The sequence below is a fragment of the Nakaseomyces bracarensis genome (assembly GCF_045282275.1).
Source record: "Nakaseomyces bracarensis strain CBM3 chromosome Unknown Scaff11_0, whole genome shotgun sequence".
NCBI classification, from domain to species: domain Eukaryota; kingdom Fungi; phylum Ascomycota; class Saccharomycetes; order Saccharomycetales; family Saccharomycetaceae; genus Nakaseomyces; species Nakaseomyces bracarensis.
Genome location: NW_027263957.1, coordinates 599,156 through 616,763, shown reverse-complemented (window position 1 = coordinate 616,763; position 17,608 = coordinate 599,156). Strand labels below are relative to the sequence as shown.

Here is a 17,608-nt window from a genome sequence, read left to right as displayed (position 1 = left end):
CAATTACAGATATTTATTCAAAATATCTAGGAACTGGTCCATAGTCGTCTTCTTGGATTACGGCACCAGCTTTTCTCGTTAGCTCAACATATAAACATTCTTCTGTATGCAAAATTTCATCAGCGCTTGGTCTGCGTTTGTAGTTTGGTTCTACCATCCAACGTACAATATTCTGAAGAGACTCTCCATCAATCAGGAATTTTGGAACCCAAGCAGGGATACCTGAATTGTTCCCCTTCTTAATAACTTCCTTACCGGATTGAATCTTATTAGACACTTTAGTAGTAGATGAATGTGGAAGGCTATGTAAATCTGCTACTCCCGCATCTTTATTAGGATCAATTGACCCTAAAACCTCCCTATCAAAATCAAGCAAACCGGAATTGCCATGTTCAACCTTTGTTGCTGCAGATAAGAGGGACTCAGAGTGTATATCTGTCGAACTTAGTCTACCAGCATCAGATAGATCCCCTGATCTCAATTTATGCCAAGCATTCCCATTATCTGGTAGGACTACATTTGCTGCAATTTCAACCATTATTAAACCTAGAGAAAAAATATCTGCTTTGTAGTTATAAATTGAATCGGATATAATCTCAGGTGCAATATATTCTCTATCACCCTCATTTTCAAAAGAGTCATCCAATAAGGGCAAATGTGTTGCCATTCCAAAGTCTCCAATTTTCAAATTTCCTTCAAAAGTAACAAATATGTTAGCAGGCTTTAGGTCAAGGTGTACTATGTGACATGCATCATGAATAAATCTTAGACCAAGACATATCTCCACCATGATCTTCCACAATCTCCAATCCTCCAATCGCGTCTTCTTTGAGATGACTTGTTCTTGTAAGAATCGATCTAAATTACCATTTTCGTAATAATCGCTCATGATATAGTAAGAATTTTCATGTTTCCAGGAACTGACATAATCTATTACGTATTCCTTTCCTTCCTCATCTAATTTTGTGGAGCTAATTTCAGATAGTAGTCTGATTTCTTGTAGAATCCTCTTCAAGGAGTTCTTTCTGTTTACCTGCATAGACTTTATCGCGTATTTTTTCAGTGTTTCAGGAAACTCAGCATAATACACTGTTGAAAATGGGCCCTGCCCAATTATCGATATGTTATTAAATTTAGAGTACAGGTGATCATCAGGGTTAATTATTTGCTGGACTATCTGATGACTTACCAATGGAGACTTATTTTTTGAATTGAATATGTTAGGTGAGAGCTTATTTGAAAAATTACTCATCCTCTTTGCTCCGGCTATAGATTTAGTTCTGGTCGGTGTAAGTAATTCAGGAATGTCTTCTGGGGAGTCAATCCTAATTATTCCATGATGACTATTGACCTCATGCAATGATTGTTCTTTAGTGTTTAAAGTATTAATTGTGAGCCTTCCCCTTTTTTTACGCATTTCCAGGATACTGTTATTATCATCTTCGTCCTGACAGTCATCATTTCCTTCAAAGATAGTAGGATGTGAGGGTTTTTCATCGTCCTGATTATCGTAAAGGTCATCAGTGAATTGTTGCAAACTATTTGAAAGTTCAATATTTTTGAGGACCATGGAATCTCTAGACTTTTTAATCTTTTTGTATGAGTTTTTTTGTTCGGAATCAGGTGTATGTGTAGTGGAATGCAATGGTCTTGTGTTATTAGGTTTACTATTAGAATATAGGCCGCTATGATGCTCTCTATGGAGTGTATTCAGAGGTGAGTCCTCAATTATTCTTGTAGAATTGTAGTACTTCTGATTTAGTGGTGTTCTATTCAATGATGGAGAATGTATAAAAGATGTCAAGTCGGTACTCATGTCTTTATAATTCAAATCTGAGAACCCCAAAATGCTGTTCTCCGTTTTTGCTGAGGAAAATGTATGCATTAAGCTTTTGTCTATCAATGGTGATTTCTTTACAGGAGTATTAGGAACTGCCAGCATTGAGTCTAAATTCCTCTGCGGTAGTTTTGGTTTCAAACCAACAGATTCGAACGCCATTGGATCGGGCTTTGCCACTTCAAAAGACACGTCTCCGAGTTCTTTTCTATTGCTGACCTGTCTCAAGGGACTACTACTATCGTCAGTTACCACAATTGAGGTGTTCACTGGAGGTTTTTCTGTGCTGTTTTGATTTTTCCATTGCCACATCTTCAGAGTCTCTGGATTTTTTACGAATGGTGATAGCTCACTCTTGGAAGAATTATTAGAGTGAGACTCGACATAATTGAATGGTGACCAATTGTTCAGATACGCATCCATTTCTTCATCGTTATTAGTGTTATTAAATTGTTGATCAACCGATACCTCCTCTGCTTCTTCCTCCTCATCTTCTTTTAAGTCAAATTCCTGAGCTTCTAGTCCTTCCTCTTCATCGCCACGTCGTATCCTTGCCAATACATCCTGCGATAGAGATAAATTTAGTGTCGCTACACTTCTAGTCAATGCGTTGTTAGAATATGGATAAAATTTCAACTTGTTACTCCTACTTTCTTCCTCTTCTTCCTCTTCACTAGAATATGAAAGTGAAAGTCCTAACCCTCTTTCCTTCATTAATAAACTGTTTATTTATTTATTTCTTTCTTTCTTTAATAGCTCTTCTTTCTATGAAATATATTCGAATACTTTTTTATTTATAATAATGTAACCAATCAATAACGGACCTTTTGGTATCAATTAACTCTCTTAATAACACAGCTATCAATTAACTCTTACCAATCAAGTCTTTTAATATTATATCAATCAACTGCTTTAGTATTATACCGACCAACTGCTATTCATACTATATCAATCAGCTGTTTTAATACAATACAATATCAATCAGCTCCTTATTTAACTACATCAACATATGAAACCAAATATGTATATTATTTACATACAGGATAGGAAAGTGGAAGATCTACACTTAATAAAAAAAGAATAAGTAAGAAGGTCTCCCCGGCCGCGACGCGTTGTCACGAAATAAATAAAAATAAATAAATAAATAAATAAATAATGAGATTACAGGTTTGTTGAATAAAACACGAAAAAAAATAAATATCAACAACAAAAAACAAAACACGAAAAAAAACACAACAACCAAGAACTATCATGATATACTAAAACTACAACGTGATATATCATAATTTACTAAATGTAATAACGGTATACGACAAATCGTGATGTACACGTATATGATGCTATTTTATAGACTGATATTATGATCACATAGATATACCAATTTTTCTTAAAGTTGTATAAATATTATATTGCATTGTATTGCAAATATTGTATTATATTATTTTTAATTGTATTGTATGTGTTTTGTGGTATACTACTTCAATGGAGTGCTGTTGATAGTTTTTGTGCGTGGTGTTCTGTGGTAGATAAAAACAAAAGCGAGCAATGAAAGGAAAATCGACTGTAACAACGGAAAAAGTAAAAAACTAAAAAGTAAATGTACCGCACTGAAAAATAAAAAGCAAAACAAACAAAAACTATCGATGCCAAGAGAAGATGAAAACAATACACTAAATTAGTATATTATTATCAATTGATATCAAAAAATTTGTTTAATTGGTAGAAAAATAAAGCCAGAACTATATATCCTTATAGTATTTTTTTTTTAAAAAGACAACAATATTAAATAATGGAAAGGAATACCTATGTTGATAACATATTGGTAAATAAAGAGCCATATGAGGCTACTGAGTCTATCAGAATACGTCTATCTCAGGCAAAACTGTTGAACACTAGCGTGTATGTGCTTATGAAGGATCTCTCGAATCTAAGGAGGGGTTACAACCAACACTTACGTAAGATTATAGCTGAAAATGAAGACTTGGATGCCGTACTGAAGAATCAGATGACTCAAAGCGGTGTTCTGACTGCAGAGGAAATGAGAAACTTTACCTTTGATTCTTTAGGAGAATTTCGTCCTGTTTGGAAGTCACTTATGTCAGAGTTGAAAAGCGATTTGAATGCCAATACCTCTTTCCAAAGAGTTTTGGAGGAGCAAGTCATCGAAGATTTGAAAAACTCTGTGGAAAGAAACCGCAACTGGGGGAAAAGCAAACAACTACATTCAAAATTGAGTAAAATAGCCGTCTCCCTACATAGAAATCGTAATGGCGAGGACATAGAGCACTTACGTAGGGAGTGGGATGCTGAGATTCCAGTACTTTTCCAAATTTTTGAATTGATGGATTTTGAACGTTTGAACTCCATTAAAGATTGTTTGCTCAAGTATCAGTCTGGCTACACGGACTACTTGTTGAATGGAACGAACGAATGTGAAACTGTGATGTCAGAATTCTTAAATTTCGACCCTGAGAGCGAAATCCAACGGTTTGCCAGGGATGCATCCCAATACAATTTCCAAGTAAACGTATCTCAAACAAAGTCCAACACTACTGGTTCTTCAGACACTATTAGAACTCCACAAATGAGCCCTCCAACTAGTAATAGCGGATCCACTCATTCTCCTAGGAAACAAAGTATTGGAAGTAGACTAGCTTCTTCTTCCACCGTATTGAAGCATGATATAATGCACTTACATTCTACCACATCAAATGATGAAGAATCAACAAAATCCACCAAAAAGAGTCAAAAACTGAAATCAAAGGTTGGCTCAATCTTTGGAAGAAACAAATTGAAATCAAAAAAATCTCAGTCTCAACTGGAAAACTCTCCAAGTAGACCTTCTGTCGGACACTCGCACAGTTCATCAAGCGACATACCTTCTATCAAAAGAAAGGAATCGTCACAAAGTATCCAATCACGTACTTCCCATAAAAATATTAGGGATAGTATTCAAAATAGATCAGAAACACAGCCACTACCAGTATTTGATAAAAACGAACCCCTTCCTTCCCCTCCAGTGTCTGACACAGCTTCGAGATCCCCAGCTATTAACTCCATCTCACAACCTCCTTTAAAGCCTGTGCAAAAAGATAAGCCATTACCAAATATAACTCCTAACAGTTCACCACTACCTTCAGGAAGTAGCACACTTGATCCCGGCAATTCAGCCAGCGGTGTCAGTCAACATAGACCACTACATATCCAAGCTCCAAAAACTAATCAGACCGCTCCAAATCAATTTGTTGATTTACAACATAATATCCAATCACCACCTCCACAATATTCAGCAGTAGCAAAGAATGCTGCCCCATTATCTAATAATGTCTCTAGTAGCCCTGTTAGTAAAGATATGCCTCCATTGAATCCAACAACCAGATCTTCTATTATAAGTGGAAATAGTATTACTAGTTCCACTAGAACTTCATCCGAAAACCAACAAACAATGAGAATGCAACCACAACTTACAGGTGAAATTTTGGCTTTAAAAGCACAAAGTACTGGCTCTTCAAGTTCTAAGAAAACTGATCAATCGCTTTTCCAGCATTTACCAGACGAATTTGCTAAGTTTGGTCTGAACGCCAGTATTGCTGAAGTAATTAATGCTTCATTCAAAGATGGTGTACTACAATCTTCGCAGCTGGTTGGAGAAATTGCACTAAATTATGTGAAAAATACAGTGATGAATACACCTTTACCTGCTGGTCTTGAATTAAAAATTGCTAACAGTTCTAAGTTTAACAGAGTTATTCTAAATCAAGCATTCATGGAGAAGGTAGGCGATGATATTTTTAAAGTGAATCCGCAATTTATTGATTCTAGAACTCTTGGTGCTGTAAAATACTCAATAGATGGCCCAATTGTACCGATTACAGTGCATCCTGTTTGGAAGTTTGAACCACATCAGGCTAGTGTCGTTCTAACAGTGAAGCTCTCTGCACTTGTTCCCGAAGATAGCTCAGAAATGGTACTGGATGACTTTATGATTACTGTTAACATTTCAGGTGCTGAAACTACAAGTGCTTTATCAAAACCACCAGGTACATTCAATAAAGATAGAAAACGTATTACGTGGAAGTTCAAGGAACCATTAGTTGTAAAAAGAAACGATGTTACTAAGTTTATTGGTAGGTTTATGACTGAGGGCCAAGCATCAGAACCAGAAAATGGTGTTATGGCAAAATTCGTGATACGCGAACATGGGAACTCCAATTCCGGTACTATTGATGTGCTCGGAAGTGCAACATCGTTAGAAGTTCAGGAATTTGACGTGGAGAACCCATTTGGAGGCGAATGGCAACCAATTCGCACCAACAGAACTTTGACCAGTGGTAACTATACTGCCACTGCGTGAAAAATTTCCTAACTTAGTAAATTCAAAGTTTTGTTCCTATAATAGAACAAAATAAAAATAGTTTACGAAACGGTCACAATATGAAAATATAAAGAGTATAGTGATTATTGAAGAGACTATATTAATGACTTAAATAATGTATAACATTTTAATGAGAGATAGAAATAGTAAAGCTTAAATAAAATAATAGTTTTCTTTATAAAAGAGATAAGAGAAACCCAAAAATTTAAATATTTTAAAATAAGCGTATATAAGATTAAAACCATCATAAGGTAAAGCAATAGTTTTAGTGAAACAAAACAATCAATAACCAAACAAACAAAAAACAAAAACAAAAACAAAAAGATACGAAGACGTAGACCAATATGTGACATGTACACATATTAACATAAGCAAAAAACAACAGTTGGTTGTTTTCATGGGTCATTACGTTTACCCCCCCCCCCCCATTTATGTCTTATCTTAACTTAAATCAGAATATGATATATTCAGATAAGGAGAAGACCAAACGTCAATATATGAATTGTTCTCCGAGTGTAAAGAAATGCTCTCAAGGGTACATCCTAGGATGTCATTATTAAATAGAGTTGGTATTCTTATTCTCTTACGTGCCTTTTCAATCGAATTTATATCATGTCCTCTCTCAGTACGTTTATAACCTCTCCTCGATTCCTTCAGGATCGGTAGGAAGTCGATTGCAAACTGTCTTATCCTCTCTATATGACCCTCACTCAAATTATCCAGCATGGACGATGTCCACAGCATGCTAGATTCATTTAAATTTATATTAACGTCCTTCAATGTGACTGATGGAGACCTCGCACTTTGCAACTGGGTATCAAGACACCACTCATCTATCTGGCTAGAAATATTTGGGGATATGCGGTCCTCGCTATTCCCAAGTAAATTCCGATGACTCAAGTATGAGTCATGTGTAGAACCCGATGTGGAAGTCGACAAGATATTGTCGTTAATATCAGCATCGCGAATATCCAACTCATCATCAGTCTTGGAGTAACTTATAACACCACCATGAGAGTCCTCCCCATCCATTTCTTCACCATCACGTTTATTTAACAACCTTATTCCATCGTTAGCGTTAGCTCTAGAGACACTGGGAGAAAGACTTAGATCATCATAGTCCTCATCTTCATATCTACCATTAGTATTCCTCGCAGTTAACCCAAACCTTATCATATTTTAGCCTTATTTAGTTTTTTTATTCTCTTTGTAACTACTATAAAGGATAGTATAGAATTATTATACATTATACTTATATATTAATGTGGATATGAGGGAAGGAATTATAAAAAAGAAAGAAACTAAGTATTTGTTGAACTAGTGATAGTTTTGGCAATTAAAGAATGATTAATCCATTAAGGAAAAAAAAAGCAATTCCCAATATTTTGAAAAAAAAGTGTAGATCACTAAAACAATGGGTAATAGGTTTAAGATATCCTCCTACCCCACCACTGCATCTCCAAATATATATATATATATATCCATTATATACAAGCAGTGAATTTTGATAAAACCAGTTTATACAGTACGAAGGTATTATAGGGGAGTTTTATCTATGACAAAAAAAACCTGTATTTTCACTAGTCTAGAACAGTGATATCATACTTTTTTTTCTTTTCTTTACACAGTAGTGCTACTATATCTGTATACATACTCAGTAGTCCTACTGTATCTATATACATATTAATCAAAACCTACAATAGCACCATTACACTGTATAGTATACCTATATTAGAATTAAATATAATACTACTAACAAGCTAAACCATAATGAATACATTGGGCTAATATAAAGAAACTAATTATGGGAACGTTCTTCTATTATTGCTCTTTTTTTTTCTTTTTAGGGGAGTGTCATATTATACGACAAAGTAGCAATAAATCATGGTTTACCCGGACAGTTGAATTTCTGGGGTGTGGGGTTACCCTGTACAGTGGTTTACCCGGCTTTTGAATATTTAGCAAAAGAGAGAGAGAGTAAGAGACAGAGAGAGAGAGAGAGAGAGAGGCGGGAATATTGTATTATACCCTGTAAAATATTACATGCAATGTTTAGAATTGAGAAGAGGGTTTGGTTATTTAATATATATATTGCTAATACAGTTTATTATATGTTTAACCTTACAAAACAAATTAATACGAAGAAAATAAGAAGAAAATAAAAAAAACATGTCTATTAATATCCATGTTAAATCAGGTCAGAATAAGTGGGATGTGTCAATTGAACCATCGAAGACTATATTAGAGTTGAAGGAAGAGATTGCTAAGGTATCGGAGATTCCTGCTGGTTCTCAGAGGTTGATTTTCTCAGGTAAGATTTTGAAAGATGATCAATCCGTTGAGTCGTATAATATTAAGGATGACCATGCTGTTCATATGGTGAAGTCTGGTGGGAACACATCTACTACGCAGAACTCAGCATCGGCTTCCAGTGGTTCTAACGCTACTGCATCCACAACCAATAACAATACTACAGCTGGGACTGTTCCAACTAATATCTCTTCTGGTCAAACTGGTGGGTTTAACCCATTGGCAGATTTGACTGGTGCTCGTTACGCTGGTTACGCTAACTTGCCCTCCGCTGATATGTTTGGCCCAGATGGTGGTTTGAATAATATGCCCGACCAAGATGAAATGATGAGAATGATGGAAAACCCAATCTTCCAGTCTCAAATGAACGAAATGTTGAGCAACCCGGAGATGATTGACTTCATGATCCAATCCAACCCACAGCTACAAGCGATGGGTCCACAAGCTAGACAAATGCTACAGAGTCCCATGTTCAGGCAGATGTTGACTAACCCAGCTATGATGAGACAGAGTATGCAATTTGCAAGAATGATGAATGGAGGTGCAGGTCCAGGCGCTGAGGCCTCCGCCTTCCCAGCCCCAGGTGGTGATGACTCCACTCCAACAACTGACTCTACCGATAACAACAGAACCACTAATGACACAAACCCTGCTGCTACCAATGCTGGTGCCAATCCATTTGCAGCTCTAATGAATCCAGCGATGAACCCATTTGCCGCAGCTATGATGGGCCAACCACCAGCAGGTGCAGGTGCAGGTGCAGGTGTAGGTGCAGGTGCAGGTGCTGGATCCACTGGTATGCCAGCATTTGATCCTAACTTGTTTGCTTCTTTGATGGGTGGTGCCCAACCGGCTCAAGAAGACAACAGACCCCCAGAAGAACGTTACGAACAACAACTAAGACAACTGAATGATATGGGGTTCTTTGACTTTGACAGAAATGTTGCCGCATTAAGACGTAGCGGAGGATCTGTTCAAGGTGCTCTAGATGCGCTATTAAACGGTGATGTATAAAGAGAAATAAAATACCGATGAAAAAATAATAGAAAACAACAACAACAATTGATAAGAAGTATACCGATTATTAAGTCTCTTCTGTTTCATTTATGTGAAGCTTAGTTTATTTTGCGCATTGTTGTTAATGCATATAGACAAGTGGAATGTTTTCATTTGTATTTTTTTTTTTATTTTTTTATATCTATATTATATATATAGAATGTTGTGTGATATAGAGATTAGGAATCAATTTAATAATGAAGTTTTCGCAATTTTGATATGATGATGATGCCCATTGTCTATTAATGTACACATTCTTATTTAATTCCCAATATTATCATCACGTAACCCTAAACCCTAGTTCTCCTCATGGAGACCATAGACAAGCCGAAGTAACTTTTTAATTAGGGTTTTTTTCCTTAATAAATTAATTTGGCGGACAAATTAAAAGAAAAAAAAATTTTTTATTGTTTTTTTTAGGATTTTGGCGGGAGGGATGTTTATTATTGACATTTATAAATAAACTTTAGTAATTGATATTCATATAAGAGGCTAAAACGTACTTCAGAAATCTCAATTACTGTATTATTCGTCATTAATTCAATTGGATGTCATATTACATGAAAGAGTATCTCAAATAATACAAATAAAAACAGAGAGGCAAAGGAAGGGATAATATATTAACAAGAAACAAGTAGAATACAAAATACGGACTTCTCAATTGAATTATACGGAATTCAATAGAACTAATAGTCATTTCAGAAGGAGAGGATAACAATTACATATATCTTATTCATAAAAAATAGTCTGAATATTTGGAGGGAAGCAATCAAACTATATCAAGACATTGAAAAGAACAAAATAGTAACTACAATAATAACGAGCATAAATCCATCATAAAAACAAATAAAGCAATACTGAAATATATTGTTAAAATAAGAGGAGCATAGAAACTTATATTTTAGGTCCAAGTAAAGAATTAAAAAAAAAAAAAAATGACTACACCGGTAATTGCTCCAGAGGGACTACCTTATCCAATTACAATTGATGAACTAATGGTTCCAACAGGTAGTTATGTCGAAAAAGGTCAGAGATTATTTGCGTACAAGTTCTGGTACGTTGTAGAAATAGCGAATTCGCCAGATGATTCCGTGATTGGGTCAGAAGGTCTTGATGTCGAAAAATCTAAGCGAACCGTGAGAGAATCGATTGAATTTTTTGAAGCTCCCTTTGAAGGTGATTTAGTGTCCTGGAACGTCGATGAACATGATGAAATTCCCTCGCCTAATATAATGATATGTGAGGTCAAGAGACCTTGTAACCATGATATTATTTACGGGGGGTTATGTACGATGTGTGGTAAAGAGGTCAGCGAATACGACCAGGTCGATGCCAATATAGCCATATCGCATACTGATACCAATCTGCGAGTTAGTAGGAGGGAAGCTCGAGACCTAGATAATCAGATAAGAACTAGATTAAGGAAAGAGAAGAAGCTAGTTTTAGTAGTAGATTTAGATCAAACAGTAATACACTGTGGTGTTGACCCAACCATTGGGGAATGGAAAAACGATCCAACTAATCCGAATTATGATACTTTAAAAGATGTGAAGAGCTTTTCACTAGAGGAGGAGCCAATTTTACCGCTCTTATATATGGGCCCAAAACTACCAGCTCGGAAATGCTGGTATTACGTAAAGATCAGACCCGGTTTAAAGGAGTTTTTTGAGAAGGTTAGTCCACTTTATGAAATGCATATTTATACTATGGCCACTAGAGCATATGCGTTGGAAATTGCAAAGATTATAGATCCTGATGGATCGTTATTTGGTGACCGTATACTCTCAAGAGATGAAAATGGCTCATTGACTCAAAAGTCACTTCAGAGACTTTTTCCTACAGATCAATCAATGGTTGTTGTCATTGATGATAGAGGTGATGTATGGAATTGGTGTCCAAACTTAATTAAGGTAGTACCTTACAACTTTTTTGTTGGGGTCGGTGACATAAATTCAAATTTCTTGCCCAAACAACAAACCACAATGTTACAGTTGGGCAGAAGAGCAAGGCAGAAGATGAAACAATCAGAGGAACTATTGACTGACATAATTGATACTGAAAAGAAACTCCAGGAGAAGATAGATGAAGAAGTGAAACGCCAGGAAGAAAAATTGAGTCATCAAATTGCTACCAACGAGGAGAATAATGATAAAGAATCTAAAGAGAAACTAGCCAAAAAGTTAGAATTTTCTGCTTCTCTGGAAGTGCAACAACAAAATAGACCTCTAGCAAAACTTCAGAAACATTTGCATGATCAGCGACTACTTATCGATGATGATGATGAGTTGTTTTATCTGAAAAATACTCTGAAATATATCCATGATGAATATTATCGCCTTTTAGATGAAAGTATAGATGAAGAAGCTGACATAACTATTCTGATGCCTAAACTAAAACAGAAAGTTTTCAAAGATTGCCATTTTGTTTTCTCAGGCTTAATACCCTTGGGTACTGATATCCAAAGGTCTGACATTGTTATATGGACAAATCTTTTCGGTGCCGATAGTACTCCAGATATAACTAGAGAAACTACCCACGTAATAACCAAAACACCAGGTACATATAAGGCCCGATTGGCCAAAACTTTTAACCCAGATATCAAAATTGTACATCCTGATTGGATTTTTGAATGTTTAGCAAGTTGGAAACTTGTTGACGAGAAACCATATCTATTGATTGTTGATCAACCAGTATCTGAGTTAGAACTGAAAGAATTTGAAGAGCAATTAGAGCGTAGAAAAATCGAAGAATTGAAGAAGAGTGAAGAAGGGGATGAATTTGAACGTTCCCCAGTTACAATACAAAGCGAACCAACAATGCCATTATTTGGAGGTGATACCTCATGGCTAAACGATGATGATGACGAGATTAATTATGATGATGAAGATGATGAAGGAGATGAAGATGAAGATCAAGGAGCTGTTGGAAATGAAGAAGAAAAAGATGGCCATACTGCACAAAAAACTGATGATATCGGAGCTTCTGACCAAAACGGGACAGATAAGGAATCAAACATAGATGTCGGAAATAATGCAGAGCAGATGGATATCAGCCGTAAAAGGTCGTTGGATACAACCGACGATGAACTAGATGGTGAAAATAAAAAACCTTATATAGCGGAAAATAAGCAAGAAGATAGCGACTCTGACTTAGAAGAAGAACTACTCAATGTCTTGGACAGCGATGATGAAGACGATTAAAAAAAAAAAATCATAAAGCTTTCCTACAAATTTATCACCAAAATAATGTAAAATATATGATGACAATACCTAACTTTTCATTACTCATATCACAGAGTAACATTGCATTACCAAACGGATGATTATGTTGTGACCGTACAACTCAGTTACAATTCAGCAACAAATATCACCTAAAGAAACAATAAAGAATTAAAAAACTAAACAAACAAATATAAATCCAAAATCAAAGAGGCATACTAATTAATATTCACGAGAAATAGTTAAAAAAAACAAAAAATACTTAAGTAAATAAAAAAATAGTCATTAAATATTACTCACTGGTACTATTTTTTCAAATTAACTAGCAAATATGTAATGTCGATTTGCTTAAGAATCTAAATAGGTCTTGTTTGAATTAATGTGGAAAGAGGAAAAAAAGCCAGCTTCTTTAAGGGGAGCCAAAAATCCCGGCAAGAAAAGGGTAAAGGTAACTGGTTAGTGTGATTCAAATTAAATAAGCAATAGGATTGTATTTTCAGTTTAAATTCCTCTTAGAATTTAATTATGACTATCATCGAACATATATATTTACCGATTACAGTTGTAAAGTTAGAAAAGAACTAAAAAAATGTCTATCAATTTGAAATCTCTTCCTTCGAATTTAAGGGGCCCAATTGAACAATGGCTTGAATGGGATAAAAACCCAGAAACTCTACAAGAGTTATCGTTGCTATGTAAGGAAGAGAAATGGGATGACTTGCATTCGAGGTTTGATAATAGAGTAGTTTTTGGAACCGCTGGTTTGAGAGCCAGGATGGAGGTGGGTACGAACAGATTGAACGCATTGGTTATTCTACAGGCTTCTCAAGGGTTAGCAACATATATTAAGAAACAATTTCCAAACAATTTAAGTGTAGTGATAGGTCATGATCATAGATATCATTCACAGGAATTCGCTGAAGTTACCGCTGCCACATTTGTAAGAGCTGGTTTTAAGGTCTATTATCTAAACCCTGGCAATGAGTTCGTTCACACTCCTATGGTACCCTTTAGCGTTGATCATCTGAAAGCTTCAGCTGGTATCATGATTACAGCTAGTCATAACCCTAAGATGGACAACGGATACAAAGTTTATTATGCCAACGGGTGCCAAATCATTCCACCTCATGACCATAATATTGCTGACGAGATTAGTAAGAACTTAAAACCATGGTCGGATGAGTGGGACTTTAAACGTATTTTGGATAATGCGAACAGTGCCCAAAAGTTGAGGTATGTAAAAAATGATATGCAAGATTTATATGCCAAGAAAGCCAAAGAATTTCTAGTTGAAGATAGGTTCGAACCACCTAGCAAGAAACCCTGGTTTGTGTATACCCCTATGCATGGTGTTGGTTATGAAATATTTAATAAAATACTTTCCGAGAATCTTGATCTGAAGGATGGAATTGATTATATCACAGTCCCAGAACAAAAAAATCCAGATCCAAGTTTTAAGACCGTAAGTTTTCCAAACCCAGAGGAGAAAGGTGCATTAGATTTAGGTATTGCATTGGCTCAGGAAAATGATATAAACTTAGTACTGGCAAATGATCCGGACGCTGATAGATTTTCTGTCGCAGTCAAAGATTTCAATAACGGTAAATGGAGGCAGCTAACAGGAAATGAAATCGGTCTACTGTTCGCATACTACGAGCTTCAAAAGTATCAGAAGCTCACTAAAAGTGGAGTAGAAAAACGTCCTTTGGCTATGTTAAACTCTACCGTTTCAGCCCAATTAATAAAGAAGATGGCAGAAAAGGAAGGGTTTACACATAAGGATACGCTTACAGGGTTCAAGTGGATAGGTAATGAAGCCTTAAAATTTGAGGATGATGGGTTCTATGTACCATTTGGTTACGAAGAAGCAATTGGCTACATGTTTCCGGCAATGGAACATGACAAAGATGGTGTTAGTGCAACAATAGTGTTCCTACAGGCATATTCATATTGGATAAAACACCAATCTCTCTACCCTATCGATGTTATAGAAGAATGTTATAAAAAATATGGAGTTTCTCAAGAGTACAATGGCTATTACATTGTTGCTAATCCCGATATGACTACACAGGTTTTTAATGACATTAGAAAGTTATATACGAGCAAAAATTTACACTACCCAAAAACAGTAGGTCCAAACTTTGAGGTGACTTATTTTAGGGACTTGACAGTTGGTTACCAATCCAACACACCCGATAATATTCCTGACCTGCCAATTGATAAGAATTCACAAATGATATCGGCTGTAGTGAAACCACTTCATACCACTAGTAAAGATGATGAAGTTCGATTTACTATAAGGGGTTCTGGTACAGAACCTAAATTAAAGGTTTATATAGAAGGTACAAGCTCATCAGAAGAAAAAGCTCACGAACTGGCATATAATCTTTGGGTTGCATTAAAGGAAGAATGGTTCAAACCTGATGTAACAGGTTTAGCAACTAAATTCTAAAACTTTTTATTAACTGTAAATAAGTTTATATTTATCAGAATATATCCGTAATATAAGGAATTTTAAAAGAAAATAAAAGAAACCCATTAAAATATAATATAGAAAAAAAATAAAATTATAAGATCAGAAAGAAAATGATATTATTCGAATAACACTTCAAAAATGTATCATAAAATTAGAGCAACACCTATAGGTAACGAGATTTATTATATTAACATGTCTCTTCTAAGGAATTACATTCTGTCGATTCAATATCACATTTTTTAGTCCTGCTTTCCCAGATCGTAATGAATAGAAGTATGAAACTAATAATAACACCAGCAGAAGCGAGACCGATTGCCAAATACAAAGCTGCACGGTAACCTTTCAATAAATTAGTTTTATTCTTGTTGACTTGTTGTTCAACAGTACCTCCCATACCCAGGCATAAGGAGGTCGAATAATTGACGACCGTGTTAACTAATGAACCAGCCATACCTTGATACTGCATCGGTAATGAGTCACTTAAAATAATTGATGATGCTGGAAATGATAAGTCCATACCGAAACTTAAAATTATCTGCATACCGAGATTCATTCTCCAGTATGTTTGATGGACTGGTGTTACACTTAACATGATCGAACCACAATCGAATGCTATCAATGCAAAACAAAGCAAGACGGCGGGTCCAACTCTTTTAATAGTAACCGCAACAACGAAAGCTGCAACAGCACCCCAAATGGCAAACATAAAATGGGTGCCACCAGCCCACAAAGGTGAATAATGTCTCAAATTCAACTGAAATGCGTAGTAATAAAACGTCCAGATACCAAAGGAACCCCATCCAAAGAACAATGCAGCTAGAATCATGAGAATTTTGTGATTTTTGAAAATAGATTCAGGAAGTAATGGTGATTTTGCATATTTAAGCTCATATACAATAAATGCGCATAGCAGCAGTACTGAGACTATAAGCAGTACAATAATATATGCAGAACCCCACCCATCTATCGGTCCTTGATTCCAAACGAAATTCAGCAATAATAGACCCAAAACTCCTATGAAAGATCCAATCCAATCCATTGAAAAACCATGAACATTGGTGGGAACATTATTTGGAATAGAATAAATGGCCATTAGCATATTAATAAAGGATGCAATACCAAATGCATAGAATATCCAAGGCCATTGCTCTGCATCCTCTGTCACTATTAACCCACCAAATACAGCCCCAAGTGCAGCACCAGCAGGTGCCATACATCCAATACAACTTATAACTAAGTTTTTTCTCAGGGTTCCGACTTTATATATATTACCGACTAAACCCATAACGTTTGGAAGAATGAACGCAATACCTAAGCCTTGAAATGACCTGCACACAATAAAAAAGGCATCACTATTGGAATATTTCGTTAGCCCACAAATAATGGACCATATTGTCATGATAATATAACCCCATATAAGGGCCTTTTTCAAACCGTATATATCGCCAAGCCTGCCGCTGATCAGGATAAACGAACCTGATGCTAATGGAAATGATGCCATAAGCCAAGGTTGTTTACTACTATCAGAATGGAAGGACTCTGCTAAAACATTCATTGTAGACACTGCTTGTGTTTGGCCAGCTTGATTTAGTAGTTGAGCAACCATGCACGAGACTATGAACATTACTTCCTTAGTTTTAGACTCAAAATAATCGGGTTTCTGAAATGGTGAATTGTTATCTTCCTCATCATCACAACATGGATAATCATCTTCACATTTATCAGATTCATCTGACTGTGAAATGCAGTCCTCAGAAGAGGTCTCACAATTGCTATCACATTCATTACAGTCAGCTATAACTATCTTTTTAGTAATAGAATGTATCGATGGTTCACTGTCATCTTTATTCTTATCATAAATTTTTATAGTACTCATAATTGTTTTGAGAGACGTTAAGGTGGTACTTTATCAAACTGGTTAATACTTTTTTTATTTTAAAGATGATGAAAATAATTAGAAAGATTGTATATTATTTTTAAGTTCTACAACAATAGAGCACCATTTATATATCAATTGAATGTGGATTGACATTTACGTTCTTTAGATGAGAGTCATAGTATATTATACAACTCGTTCCCTCCACCGCTGATACTCCGTATATTTTAGGTTTAAAGGCATATAAAGAATAATAACAATTATTGTAAAAAAAAAAAAAATGGGCGCAATTCTGTTCTACAAATATCATTAGAAATAACAAAATTGTTAGCAAGGAACTAGAATTTGAAATATTTTAGTAAATAAAAAGAAATGACTTTCAAAGGAAACGAAATGTATCTTTGAATTGTAGAACTAAAAAATAAATTAATAATAATGTTATGTGAAATAAGCTACTGAA

At 35.4% G+C, this 17,608-nt stretch overlaps 7 protein-coding genes across 7 annotated transcripts; 4 read left to right on the top strand and 3 right to left on the bottom strand.

The window, feature by feature from the left end:
- Positions 1 to 13: 13 nt before the first annotated feature.
- Positions 14 to 2,551, bottom strand: SWE1 (tyrosine protein kinase SWE1; the record flags this gene model as incomplete). Its single annotated transcript, XM_071053448.1, has 1 exon — positions 14 to 2,551. One exon carries the CDS (start codon positions 2,549 to 2,551, stop codon positions 14 to 16), a length of 2,538 nt encoding a protein of 845 aa, XP_070910856.1.
- A 1,075-nt stretch (positions 2,552 to 3,626) lies between these two features.
- RNJ42_03283 (uncharacterized protein) lies at positions 3,627 to 6,191 on the top strand (the record flags this gene model as incomplete). Its single annotated transcript, XM_071053447.1, has 1 exon — positions 3,627 to 6,191. The coding sequence occupies one exon, from the start codon at positions 3,627 to 3,629 to the stop codon at positions 6,189 to 6,191; it is 2,565 nt and encodes an 854-aa protein (XP_070910855.1).
- Positions 6,192 to 6,653: 462 nt separating this feature from the next.
- RNJ42_03282 (uncharacterized protein) lies at positions 6,654 to 7,388 on the bottom strand (the record flags this gene model as incomplete). Its single annotated transcript, XM_071053446.1, has 1 exon — positions 6,654 to 7,388. The coding sequence occupies one exon, from the start codon at positions 7,386 to 7,388 to the stop codon at positions 6,654 to 6,656; it is 735 nt and encodes a 244-aa protein (XP_070910854.1).
- Positions 7,389 to 8,381: 993 nt separating this feature from the next.
- On the top strand, positions 8,382 to 9,536 carry DSK2 (ubiquitin domain-containing protein DSK2; the record flags this gene model as incomplete). Its single annotated transcript, XM_071053445.1, has 1 exon — positions 8,382 to 9,536. The coding sequence occupies one exon, from the start codon at positions 8,382 to 8,384 to the stop codon at positions 9,534 to 9,536; it is 1,155 nt and encodes a 384-aa protein (XP_070910853.1).
- A 977-nt stretch (positions 9,537 to 10,513) lies between these two features.
- FCP1 (protein serine/threonine phosphatase) lies at positions 10,514 to 12,778 on the top strand (the record flags this gene model as incomplete). The annotated part of the gene is made up of 1 exon (XM_071053444.1): positions 10,514 to 12,778. The coding sequence occupies one exon, from the start codon at positions 10,514 to 10,516 to the stop codon at positions 12,776 to 12,778; it is 2,265 nt and encodes a 754-aa protein (XP_070910852.1).
- Positions 12,779 to 13,385: 607 nt separating this feature from the next.
- PRM15 (phosphoribomutase PRM15) lies at positions 13,386 to 15,248 on the top strand (the record flags this gene model as incomplete). Its single annotated transcript, XM_071053443.1, has 1 exon — positions 13,386 to 15,248. One exon carries the CDS (start codon positions 13,386 to 13,388, stop codon positions 15,246 to 15,248), a length of 1,863 nt encoding a protein of 620 aa, XP_070910851.1.
- Positions 15,249 to 15,459: 211 nt separating this feature from the next.
- Positions 15,460 to 17,148, bottom strand: ATR2 (Atr2p; the record flags this gene model as incomplete). The annotated part of the gene is made up of 1 exon (XM_071053442.1): positions 15,460 to 17,148. The coding sequence occupies one exon, from the start codon at positions 17,146 to 17,148 to the stop codon at positions 15,460 to 15,462; it is 1,689 nt and encodes a 562-aa protein (XP_070910850.1).
- Positions 17,149 to 17,608: the final 460 nt, after the last annotated feature.